This window comes from Crocodylus siamensis, chromosome 6 (assembly GCF_052110815.1).
Source record: "Crocodylus siamensis isolate JL-2025a chromosome 6, ASM5211081v1, whole genome shotgun sequence".
NCBI lineage: Eukaryota > Metazoa > Chordata > Crocodylia > Crocodylidae > Crocodylus > Crocodylus siamensis.
This window is the reverse complement of record NC_143400.1, coordinates 32,200,738-32,214,195: the sequence shown is the minus strand read 5'-3', so window position 1 is coordinate 32,214,195 and position 13,458 is coordinate 32,200,738. Positions and strand designations below refer to the sequence as shown.

Here is a 13,458-nt window from a genome sequence, read left to right as displayed (position 1 = left end):
TGACTATTATTGTCTAGTTTGTTGTTTTTTGTTGTTTCTTACACAAATTCATAAAACAAAAAGCTAGCCTTCTCAAGTATCTTGATAGTGCCTCCCACACTTCATTGTCAGTTATTTCTACACTGGAATTAATATTACAACACCTTAAGAGGTGTAAGTGGAACTAAAAACAGACTGCAGGCCTGTGAAATAGAACACATTACCAGGAGTGACTAACACGCAGCAAAATTGCAGAAGAAATAGTGAACCCTCAAGACCAGTACAAAATATTATTCAAAGTCATTGATACCTCTGGAGTTGGGAAAAATTAGCAGGAATCAGGAAGATGAAAATGAGCTATGAAACGAGCCTGCTGGTGTTGCTGGCACCATCACTGGCAGCCCTGTCCCCCTCCGAGGTATCCCTCACAATCAGATGTAAATTGTGTGCCACACAGCGAATACCAGCAAAGTTGGCATCGCGGACTGCCTTGACCATATTGGCCCCATTGTCGGTGACGATGAAGCCGCAGGTGAGCTCAGCTTGCCCAATGCCCAGCCATCCCTGCACCATGTGGTTCATAGCCTCCCTTATCTCTGCTGCTGTGTGGGACTCATCCATCCCCTTGGCATGAAGGAGAGCCCACTGATGGCCTGACTGGCCACAGCAGTGCCCTGTGAGGGAGAGGTACACATGATCTCCTCCCCAGCTGCTCCAGATGTCCAAGGTGAAGTGTACGGTCACCTGCGGACCTGCCTTGTGCAGATCCTCCCTCAAGTGCTCCCTGCATGCTTTGTATAGGGAGGGTACCACCGTCCTGCTGAAGGTGGTACATGCGGGTACCTGGTAGGATGGAGCCAGCAGTGCCAGGAGCCACCTGAACCCTGGCCACTAAACAAAGGTGAAAGGCTGGCCATCCAGAGCAAGCATCTCCCCAGTGGTCTGGGGGACCTTGCTCGCATTTGCAACTGGTCCCTTTTGCCCCCCATGTTCCAGGGTGCCCTGCCTCTGCTTTGGGGGGATGGGGGCTGTGGAGCGAGCAGGGGCCATTCCTGTGGCAAAGGGGTGGTAGCTGTGGAGATGATTCAGCATCCCTGAGGTGGCCATGGGCTTTGTTCCCTTGCCACGGCTGATTTTGGCTCGGCAGTGCATGCAGAGAGCAAACGCGGCATCTTCTGCCAGCTCATAATGATCCCAGACCATGCTAGTACTAGGCCTTTCCCTCTGGTGTGCAGGTGCATCTGCAGATGCTGCTGAACTCTCCCCCTCTTCAGCAGTCAGAGGCACAGCAAGAGAAAGAGCGGACTCAGCTGAGCCGCTTGCCTTCACCGATACAGAGGCACCTTCTGAAGTGCCTTCTGGGAAAGACCTTGTGGCTTGAAAGGAAAAAACCTGAGGGTTGTCAAGCACAAACTCGACTGATTCCCCCTCCTTCCCCAGAACTTCCCTTGCCAGGGCACTGAGATCCAGATCCAGCGCCAGCTTTTCTTCTGGCGCGGGAAGGCTCAGCATAGGCAGTGACACAGGGGTGGAGCGCGCTGCTGTGTTGGTTGCAGTTATGGTGGGAGAGGTTGTGGCTGCTGTGTCTGGACATGAGAGAGTCTCAGGCACAGGCAGTGGCTCTGGTGGCACTGCTGCTCCCCTCGCTTTACTGCTTGTAGCAGCCTCATCCCTTGTATTGGGAGGAAAGAGGCTGCATCTGAATTTGGTGGGGAGAGAAACTGCAGCTCTCCTGCTTGCAACCTCCCTTGCTCCCCTTCGTGCAGGCTGGCCAGTGTGGCCACCTGCCTTTCCACCCCACTTCATAATGTGTTCCTTCATATGTAAACTGGAACCTCTAAGTGTGCTGTGCGCTGTGGGTTAGATTTCTGGATGTTATGTAAATGTGTTTGTGTGTGTGGATAATATATTGAGAAGCATTGGTGTGGTGAAAAGAATGAATGATGTATACAAAAAAATATATAAACTAAATCCCTATATATAGAATAGATCCTAGGCTACTACTAACCCTATCCAATATAAGTGTAAACTATTATGCAAAGTAGTTATAAAATAAAAGCACCAAGTTCTCAGAAATCCCTGTTGCCAGCGCTGCAAGCAGGGAATCTGTTGAAGATCAGGGCTTCCAGCCGTTGTGGTCTGACACAGAGGTGGTCAAGAACACCAGCAGCTCAGAAACAGACACCGAGGGAGCTGAAAAACTGCTGCCTTTTATGCATTTTCTCTGCCCCCCCCCACAGCACTGGGATTGGAAGGGACCTCAGACAATGCTGACAGGTCACTTGCCAGCCACACATGTCAGTCATGAAAGCACTCCTTCCCCCTCTCCCCCTCCCTCCACTTACTTTCCTTTTTTTGCCCCCCCACAGGGAATCCAGTATAAGCAAGTTGAATATTTGACCCTTCTCGAATATTTGACCCGTGCTGGTAATATTCAACTCAAGCTGTTAATATTCGACTTCCAGTATTCGATTTGACAGCTCTTCGACCAGCTGCTATTCGACTCGACTTTCACTTTTCAAGGTGGAATATGTCGAATATTTGCCAAATCGAATATTAAGTCGAAGCTTTGCAGAACCCTAGTGGTATGTCACAAGCTTGCTGGGTCTCAGCTCTGCCTTGGTGTGGGTGCTAACCTAATTCCTGTTGTGGTGTGGCCTGCAACAAGCCTTCTGTGTCAGCTATGACCTGATGTGTGTACTTACCCAAACCTTCCTAACCATTACCCAATTCAATGAAACACATCCAAGACTTCACACCCCACCCTTTTCTTTTAATTTGGTTTTAAAGTCCTTTATCTTTACTTCTCTCCCACTGCCTGTTCACTTCAAGAAGTGCTTTTCACAAGATTTTTCACCTCCAACAAATGCCTCCAGCTGTCTCCTGCTGGCTGTAGAGAGAAAGAACCCCCACCCGTGGTTTCTCCTCTCCCAAGAAGTAACAGGCCACCCTCACCACTTGTCTCCCACCAACCAGGAAGGATAGAGTACTGGCTCCTGCCCATACTGCTACTCACCCCTACTCACCATGCCACGTAGTGGCAAGCTAGAGTGAGAGAAGTGTGTTTCAACCCCCTCAAGTATAAGATGGAACGGGACCAATTTCCTCCATTTTCTGGGCAATGCTATAAGGGAAAGCACCTCTGTTCCTTCTCCTGTCCTTGTTTTCTAAGTGGGGTTGGAATGTTGTTGTAAGCAAAATGGTCCAGGAAAGATGCAAAAAATAAAGATTTTTTTATTAACACTTTTTTTGCATCAACAGTATAGTTTGGACATTAGGCAAGCTTTCCAGCACAAAAGCTTATGTATCACTGGAACCCCTTACTTATTCAGTTAAAAAGTGAAGGCTTTCAGAAAGCTGGATTCTTATCTCCAAACTGCTGATCATTGGGAACACACAGGAATTCACAGTGACCACCACAAAGATCAAAATCATGGAGGTGCTAGATACACACAATTTTCTTTTCATGGGGATTTGGAAATTTAAAAATGTATTTTCACACTGAATAAGAATAGAAAAAAAGGAATATTCCAACTTTATTCCTTTTTGCAAAACTTGAAGATACCATTCCTAGCTTTCATGTCAGAATTACAAATTTTAGCTTGGAAAACTTGTTATTCTCATGTACATTTGTAGATTTGTGTGTTTATAAGGCAACATCTGTATTACATGTAACATGCACAAGGTATACTCTAGGCATCATTTTGTAACATAAAGCAGCATATACATTAACACAAAGTGAGAATCTGGTTCACTATAACACACTCAAACATGGAGTTTGACACAAGCATTGGTTCCATCCACTGCTTAGCTCTGTTATGCATGCTTCCCTCCCACAGGTCAGATGAAGAGTACTAGAACACCCAAACGCTTGTCTATGCCTATCCCAACATTACACTTGGTTCAATAAAAGATATCACTGAAAAGGAAAGCTTGCCTCTTTCTTTGCTATAGCACGGCAGTTATGGTACAAATTCAGAATGCTGCAACATTTTGAACTGCTTTTCTTCATTAATATTTTGAGACTGAAGAATTCTGGCTTGATCTAGTGAGGAACAGGGGCTTGAAACTTCATTTCATACACCAAACTTTACCTTAAAACTGGGAGAACCTGATGGAGAATGCCATATCCTACTTCTTTATTGGGTCTCCAATGTAATTTGTTGCTGAGCGAAGTCATTGCATATTTGCATGACTCCTAAACACCATTACTTTACTTAAAAAAAAAAATCAGGAGAGATTTTTTTAAAGTATTTCGATAAACATACATCTTTTCATGCTATACCTATTCTACCATGGCAAAATCTATGTGAAGATCTGAAGTCTAGTGATCATTTTCTTTAATTGTCAAGTTGTGATAAGTCTACTAACAAGTAATTGCAGTTCAAACCCCCCCCCAAAAGATTGAACGCACTCGTCTTTGGGCATAGTTCCAAGTATTTTAATCTATCAACTAGAATATGAGCTGCAGCTGACATAAAGCAAAACACCTTCATGGATTTAGTTTAGGAGTCTCAGGACACATCTACATGAGATGCTTACTGCACAGTAGCCCTAATAACACTGAGAAGTAACATACCAGTAAAAAACCATGATAATAGGCTACTGCACGGTGTTCTTAGGCTAATGCGCAGTAAGAGTCACAAAATATAGGTGTGCTGGCACTACTGCACATTATCTCTAGTTCCTGTGTATTTAGTTAATACTTCATTAGGCAAGTAAAATAGTAACTGCCATAACTAAGGCACATTCATCAATGTGTACATGAGCCATGATGAGGAATAGGGAAGCCAGGAAAACTCAGGATTCCCAAACTTATTTCTTGCCCCTCAAGAAAGTTTTTTTCAGGGCCTTTTTCACATCCTTGTTTCTCAGTGTGTATATGATTGGATTCAGCAGTGGTGTTAAAACTGAGTAGAAGACAGATACCACCATATTGGCATTTGATTCATACTTCACTGCGGGGCGCACATACATAAAGATGAGTGTACCAAAATAAATGCTGACCACAGAGAGGTGTGCAGCACAGGTGGAAAATGTTTTCTGTCGGGCAGCAGCAGATGACATCCTCAAAATGGTGACTATGATTTGGACATAGGAGGCCATGGTGAAGAGGACAGCAGACATAATGACAATGGTGCTAAGAGCATAGCCCACCCCCTGGATGGCATAAGTGTCAGAGCACGAGAGTCTAAAGAGCTGATCAGCATCACAGAAGAAATGATTAATCCTGTTTGGGGTGCAGAAGGAAAGCCTGGCCAGCATGATGGATGCAAATGTTGGGCAGATAAACCCCATGAGCCAGCATACCACAGCTAAATTCTGGCAGGTTCTGGGATTCATGATGGTGGAGTAACGTAGAGGGTTGCAGATGGCTAAGTATCGGTCATAAGCCATGACTGTCAGGAGAAAGAGTTCAATGGCAGCAAAGGAGAAGAAAAAATAATACTGGGCTATGCAGCTGGATACGGAGATCATACTCTTCTCCACCAGGAAACTGGCCAACATCTTGGGCACTGTAACAGTGGTGTACCAGATCTCCACTACTGAGAGGTTGCAGATGAAGAAGTACATGGGAGTTTGCAGCCGGGAGTCCACCAAGACAATGACAACGATAAGAACATTACCCATGAGTGATAAAAGGTAAATGATTAGGAACAAAATAAAGAAAACAACTTGGAGCTGGTGCTGGCAGGTGAACGTCAGAAAAATGAACTCAGCAATCACAGTCCTGTTATGTCTTTCCATGGGGTTGGCTGGATTAATTTGGGGGGAAAAAACCTGTAAAAAAACAAGTGTATCAGCAACTACAGAATCATGGTTTGTCCAAAGTGAACTGACCCTATCTATGTATCTAGCATACTAAGCTTACTTTCAAGATATTTCTGTAACAACTTCCTTTAGGGCTTATCCCAGAACCTGGTTACTTCCCCTCTCTCTGGTTATCTGACCCTTTATCTATCTAATGATCACAGACTTCTTGAACTGGATTGACCCTAAAGTGACAACTGCTGTAGGGTTACTAAAAAAGAATGGGATGATTTTATTCCAAGCATTCATCATCTGTCAGTACATTATGTCTGGGATTCCCAAAAACTCTATAAAGCCACAGTAAATTTATATGTAGCTGCATCTTTTTTACCACACATAACTTGTTTTAAGTCTACATAATAAATTCAGCAATATATCAATGAAACTTCTTTCATGAGAATAAATATTGATTTTATTATGTTATCATATTTGGAGTAGAATTCCCCAATTAAATTATAGTCTACTTACAATCTGATAGGATGTTACTTTACTGTATCAGAAGGGAACGTCCAGAGTCATATAAAACTCAGAATATAAAATCACCTATAATGGAACGTTGTAGAAATCAATGAAAAATAAAATATACTTATGACAATGAAATTTTCTTCAAAATGCAGATTATCCAGTAGGCTTTTAAAAGATTATCTTCTATGGTATATGTTTTTAAGAAAAAGAAAATGAGGTAGGAAAAAAAGGAGAAAAAAGGAAGTGTTTAAGTTGTTAGATACCAAATGAACACAATAAATCAAATGAGAAGAATGTAACTAAGGATCTGATGATTATTCCTTCTAATACTAAAGAACAACCAGGGTGTGGTTGCTTTGGAGCTTTCAGGACACTCAAGGGATCAGTCATTTGAAGAGTATTATGACTTTTGTGAGTCATCCTCTAACAAAGATAATGGTAAAAATGAGATCATTATTGGCAACATCCCATTCCCCCTTTATGAACCTAACTTCAGAACTGAACCCACATAACTGCAGCTTTAGTCAGTTATGCAAACTTAGGGATTGTAGTAAACTGCATCGGGGAATAGAAGCACCCTCTATGGGAATCTATTGCAAGTAAGACAGTGGAGGAAGAGAGGACTCCCACCTTTGAGTCCAATAATTTACAGATTGGGGCACTTCCTGAGAGAATAACCCCTCTCATTCTCAGTGGGTTTGAATCTGGATTTCCTTTTCCCCAGAAAACTGGTCTACCTGCCAGTTTTCTTCTTGGGGCTGTCTACATACACCTTGCATTTAATCTTTATTACATAAGAACTACTGGAAAATTTTCTGGCCTAGCCGGATCAGGGGCACAGGTTGGAAACCAGGGCTCCAACTTTCCAAGCCCACCCACACACTTTCAGGCCCTTATATGTTCATTCTGACCCTACACAGAACACCTTCTCATTTACCCATCAAGGAGGGCTGTACACACAGAACTGAAGAGCCATAGAGTGTTACAAGCCATGCCTGGCTTGGTGGTTGGAGTGTTTTCCTGGGAAGCAAGAGTTGCAGGTCCAAAACATACCTATAAAAGAGATTGCTAAAATAGATAGCTATATTAACAGACAGAGAGACAAATGAATCTTTTTCCTGTTACTTATATCAAGAATGTCAAACTTGCACTTATCTTCATTAGATAGAAACTACTCGGGTAGTTTCTGAATTGTGAGGATTGGGGGCACAGGTGAGAAACCAGTTCTCCCACGTTCCAAGTCAGCCTGTTTGAATACCCACGCACCCCCAGAACTTCCTCTGTTCATTCTGGCCCGACACAGAGCCTTTCTCATTTACACAGCGAGGAGGGCTGTACCCACACAAGAGGAAAGCTGTAGAGTGTTCTGACTAATATCTGGCTGCAGGGGAAGGAAGACTCAGGCTCCTTGCCCTCAGGGGTGGGGGAATTGACAAAGGGTGGTGATGAATGGGTTGATGTCAACCTGGGAGGATGTGGGCAGCGGAGTCCCCCAGGTCTCGGTCCTTGGGCTGGTGCTGTTCAACATCTTCATTAGCAACCTGGACGAGGGGGTGGAGAGCACCCTGTTCAAGTTCAGTGATGACACCAAGCTGTGGGGTAAAGTGAATACACCAATGGCAGGGACCTCATCCAGGCAGACCTGGATAGGTTAGAGAAGTGGGTGGATCTGAACAGGATGCAGTTCAACAAGGACAAGTGCAGGGTGCTGCACCTGGGGAGAGGGAACCAGCATTATGGTTATAGGTTAGAGGCTGACCCTCTCGGCAGCACAGACGCAGAGAGAGATCTTGGAGTCATGATTAACTCCAGGATGAATATGAGTCACCAATGCGACGAACCAATAGGCAGAGCCAACAGCACCCTGTCATGCATCAACAGGGGCATCACTAACAGGTCCAGAGAGGTCTTGCTCCCCCTCTATGCAATGCCGGTCAGGCCGCAGCTGGAGTACTGTGTCCAGTTCTGGGCGCCGCACTTCAAGAGGTACGTAGAGAACCTGGAGAGGGTCCAGAGGAGGCCACTCGTATGGTTGGGGGCCTCCGTGGCCAGCCCTATGAGGAGAGGCTGAGGGACCTGAATCTCTTCAGTCTCCGCAAGAGGAGACTGAGGGGGGATCTTGTGGCTGCTACAACCTTATTGGGGCCACCAGCAGGGACTCAGGGAAAGTCTGTTCACCAGGGTCCCCCTTGGGGTCACCAGGAACAATGGCCACAAGCTGAGGGAGGATAGGTTTAGGTTAGATATTAGGAAGAACTACTTCATGGTAAGGGTGGCCAGAGCCTGAAATAGGCTTCCCAGAGAGGTGGTGCTCTCACCTTCCCTGGAGATCTTCAAGAGGAGACTGGATAGGCACCTGCCTGAGGTCTTATGACCCCTGCCACCACCAGTGCTCCTTCCTGCTTATGGCAGGGGGTCGGATTAGATGATCTGTCCAGGTCCCTTCCGACTCATTGATTCTGTGATTCTATGAAAGCAGAGGGCTCCAGTGCCTGAGGCTTCTCTCTGTGCTGCACAACCCCAGTAGGGAAGGCAGCTGGATCCAGTATGTAGGGCTTCCCTCTTGTAGTGTGTGAGTGCAGGGGCTGCATGAGTGGCAGGGAGTGCCAGCAATACAGATGCCTGGTGGAGGCTGCACCACTAGCTGCAGTGTGCAGCACTGGCTGGAGCCATGCCCCATGAGGGACCTGTGCCCTGAGTGCCCCACCTGCTGCTGCTGCCACCTTCTGCTGGGGATGCACACCATGGGGTGAGTGTGGCAAGGTCCCCACACCCCCAACCCTCCCTCACACCTACATGCTGCCCAACCACGCTCTGAACTTTCAACCCCCACTTGAATGCGGGCTCTGTGCTGCCACCAGCCCCATCCCCAAGCTCAGCACTCCTGCCCAGCTGCAGCTCCACCTCCACCACTTCCCTACCTGCTTCTTCGATACAGCAGGAGACCTGGGAAGCAGAGCACATTCCTGGGAGATGCAGCAGCAGCAGCAGCCCCATGTAGAAACTGCACACTGGCCAGACAGGTCCTTTCTGCCCATAAGGCAGTAGGGTACCTTTGGATGTGGCTGTACACATGGGCACCTGGCTCCTACCCTCATGGGTGGAAGAGCAGGGAGGGGCACAATTTGTTGGTGGTCTCTGCAGGCCCGATGAAAGTGCTTGGAGGGCCAGATTTGGCTTGGAGCCCATATAACGCCTGCCCCTGATCTACCTATTGTTATAATAGGGACTGTTATGTATCCAGAGGGAGGAATAGAATCATTCTTACAGTTCAGTTGGGTAACTCAGAGTTGATATCAAGCTGGACTTTGGTTATCCACTAGGTGAAACAGAATTCTACATTTACCTGCCTAAAAGGTGGAATAGAACCAGTCCTCTAGCTATTAGGTAGCCGTAAGTTTCAAGATATTTGACTGTCCATCACCACATAGACACTGAAGGAAGAATTTCATTTGACTTGTGGGTGCCAAGTGTATTTTCACGCCTCCAAGATTAGGAGGTATTTTGTGAGTTCCAGGGGTATTAGACTGTTTCTCATAGGCAGACTGAGGAAAAGCATTTGGGCTAGGTATGGACAATCAAAAAGCCCAACTCTGAATCAATTCAGTCTTTGCAGGTTAGTATAAACTGCACAGATTAAATTGAAACAGAAGTGAACAGGAATGCAGTCACATGCCTGCACTAACTCAGGCCAGAAGCCAGGGGGACACTAGAGCATGGCTCCCTGGTTGTATTCACTTCCTCTCCCTGCTACTCCCAAGGTCTCTGGGATTTTAAGTCCAGACTTACAACAGCAGGACTCTGCAGGGTTGCTCATCACTTCATCTTCCTGCTTCCAGGTGCCTCTGGGATTTGGAGTCCACACTTGCAGCCACGTGTAAGTTTGAGTGGGGGAAGGGGTGTTTAACCCCCACTCCCTGGCCACAGACCTGAGACCCCAGACAGAGTTTGCCTGTGGGGGGGGGCAGCCCCCCCCCCCTTACTGGAGACTGGACTTTGTCCCCAGATGGGCTTGCCTCCTCTCTCCCCATCTTATTGTCAGCCAGCTCTCATTGGTCCAGCTAGGGAGCAGAGGGGCAGGCCCAGCCCTGCTCTCTGGAGAAGACAGCACAGCCCAACAAAGGGCTGCAAAGCATACTGGGATGCTGGGGGACTGTGATTTAACTTAAACCAGGAAGAGGTCTGGGATAGAAGTTTCATAAATCAGGTTGACCCAAATCAGTTAAGTCTGATACTACATTCAACCAGGCTTATCTTAAACCAGTTCCAGCCATATTAAAAATGGTCTGCCTGCACTGAGCTTCTGTTCTGTTACAGGTTTAAACCAGTTTCTGATCTTTTAAACCAGTTTATGTGTAACTTCTGTCCCTAGCTGTGAAGTCCAACTTCTCTTCCAACTATTCTGCTGTACCAATAAAATATATCCCCAAACCAATTCTGATCCTCAGCTTTAGATAGAGGCACAGAGCCAATACAGCCTGCCTTTTGTATCTGGCTCTTAGCTGTGAAATCTGTGGGAGCAGTCTCTGGGGCCTGCTTTGATAGTGGCTGATACAGAGAACCCTATAGACTGTTCTGCTTAGGTCCATATAGAGAAGTGTTGTGGTCTCCAATCTGTTCATAAGACATCCCCAGGTGGGTTAATAAGCAGGGAAAACAGCTAATCCACCAGTGGAGTGAGCAAATTCTGACAGCTTTCAGCCACATGCAGCACTGCCTGTGTAATTTAGAAATGGGGAAAAAAAAATCAAGCATAGTTCTCAGCAAAACTTGGTATGGAAGTGTTCTGACCAATGGGTCACAAAAGGTGACACTGAACAAGACCACTGAAGTGAAATGGCCATTGGCCACTATGTTGGGATTGAAGCCTCATAGAGAATGGAGGGCCTGGGAGCAGATCTCTAAAGGGTGATCAAGACCTTGTGTTCCACAAATTTGTGATGCCATATACACATCTGGAATAAAGCACCCAACAACCTGACTATATTCCTCTGAGCACTCACCTACCAGTCTGGCTTGCTGTTCTCTTGCCCCACTCAACAAGGAGACCAGCTATTCCTGAGAATCACATACTTTAGAAACCTGACCAGATGTTCAGGACTCCCCACCACTTCCTGAACTCTAGCACAAAGATCCCGCAACCAAACCAGCACTCAAAGCTGCTATCCTACAGTCCAATCAGCACTCTGAATTGCTGACCCTGAGCTTGAGTCAGATGTTCCTGTGGTTTGTTATTTTTGATCAGTAGTCATCAACCAGTAGATCACAATCGACTCGTCAATCATGGAGCCTCTGACAGTTGATCGGGGGATGAGTGTAGGCATGCATGCCCATACACACACCCCACTCCACCTAGCAGGTCAGTCTGTGAGGGAGAGAAGGGGTGGGGGTGCAGATCAAGGCCCCTGTGATGAGGGAGAGAGTGGGGCAGAACCAGGGACAGCAGCAGGGGCTGGGGTGAGTGGGGCCTCAGCCAGGCTGGGAGATGGGACAATCAGAGCCCAGGTAGCTCATCCAGAGGTAAGAGGGGGCTTCCCACCACTGTGCATGCCCCAGCAGAGGCCCGGAGGGGATGAGCCCCCCGATCTGTGCATGGGACAAAGGATGCTCTTTTGTGCACTCGTCTCTGAGCCCCGCTGCAGCTGTCCCAGGAGTGGTGTGATGCCATGTGTGTCCCACCACTGGGTGGGCAGGGGTGTGGCTCAGGTAGATCCAGGGTTGCACTTTCATAGAAAAAGTGATCTTGTGCTTAAAAAGGTTGGAGACCACTGTTGTAGATCAAGAGATGAAACAGGGAAACATTGATATACACCATTTGAAGATGTAACCCTGCAGCTCTGAGTATCAAGGCCAGTTAAGCCCAAGTTGCAACAGAGTCTGACAATCCTGGATCAACTCCATCAGCCATATCTGGACCTGCAGATAGGAAAATCATGGAAGGCAATCATCCTTGACTGGGAGAGATTGCCGAAGAAACCAGATGTTACAGTCACAACAAACAGTTGCTGTGATTTCCATTCCTGCTGCTCCCCCTCCCCTTTTAAAGCAACAACAAATGTACATTTGCCTGTACCCTGAAAGAGGGTATATTTTAATCAAAATGTATTCAGTTAGAGAGCCAAATGATCTAGGTTCTCTTCCCTTGTCTGTGAGTAGAAGCAAGTCATTTTGCCTTCAAGCATTTCTGTTTCCCTTTAAATTCTAGGGTCTCATGTCAGCTCCCATTGTGGGAAATCCCAGGCTGGAATTATCTTTCACTAAGGGTAAAAGTACATGGAAAAAATGCAGTACCATGAAGAGAAACCTGAGCTCACTCAAATACAGGAAACATTATAGCTGTATTAGCTGAGTACTCCATTCAGGTTATCATCCCTATTTCCTCAGCTGGGCTAATTCAACCAGGAGGAGCACCAAACTAATAGGGACGGACTACTTGTGTTACTCAAACTTGCTTTTTAAAACTGAGGTGTCACTATATGACATTTTAGTCTGCCATGCAAATTTACCTAAAACTTTTGTACAGTGATTAGCAAGCACAAAGGAATTCTGGTATTACCTGGAGCTGCCGGGAGAGGTTTTATTTTTATATCGCTTGGTTCTCCATTTCCTGGTGGAGAGGTTCCTGGGTTTTCTTGAGGTCAGATACAATTCATGCCTGAAGGGTGTCAGACCTTGATTCAGTTTTAGGACAGAGACTTGAAATTATATATAGAGCAGGTAAAGTAAATACATGGGGACAATAGAAATACATAGGATGGCAGGCTGCCTACCTTGTAGGCCTCATATTATGGGACCATCTTGTCCCACATGCAAATGTTGGCTAAGTCCATAAATCATATCTTATTCAACAAATTAATTGGTTTCAATACTAGAATATGACAAATCATTCATCCTCAATTGACAGATCACAAAATCCTTAGACGCAGGTGTAGCAGTGGACGTAGTCTTTTTGGACTTTAGGAAGGCCTTCGACGCTGTCTCTCACCCCATTCTCATTAAAAATGTAGGGGACCGTGGCATTGACACCTACACAGTCAAATGGGTCACTAGTTGGCTGTAGGGCCTCACCCAGAGCGTGGTGGTCGACGGGTCATTTTTGACTTGGAGGGATGTGGGCACTGGGGTTCTGCAGGGTTCGGTCCTTGGGCCTGGACTTTTCAACATCTTCATAAGCAACTTGGATGGGGGTGTAAAAAGCACCTT

The 13,458-nt window shown here is 46.2% G+C and overlaps 1 protein-coding gene across 1 annotated transcript; it reads right to left on the bottom strand.

The window, feature by feature from the left end:
- Positions 1 to 4,794: 4,794 nt before the first annotated feature.
- Positions 4,795 to 5,727, bottom strand: LOC149862204 (olfactory receptor 6N2-like). The gene has a single exon (XM_090053872.1). It carries the CDS (start codon positions 5,725 to 5,727, stop codon positions 4,795 to 4,797), a length of 933 nt encoding a protein of 310 aa, XP_089909998.1.
- Positions 5,728 to 13,458: the final 7,731 nt, after the last annotated feature.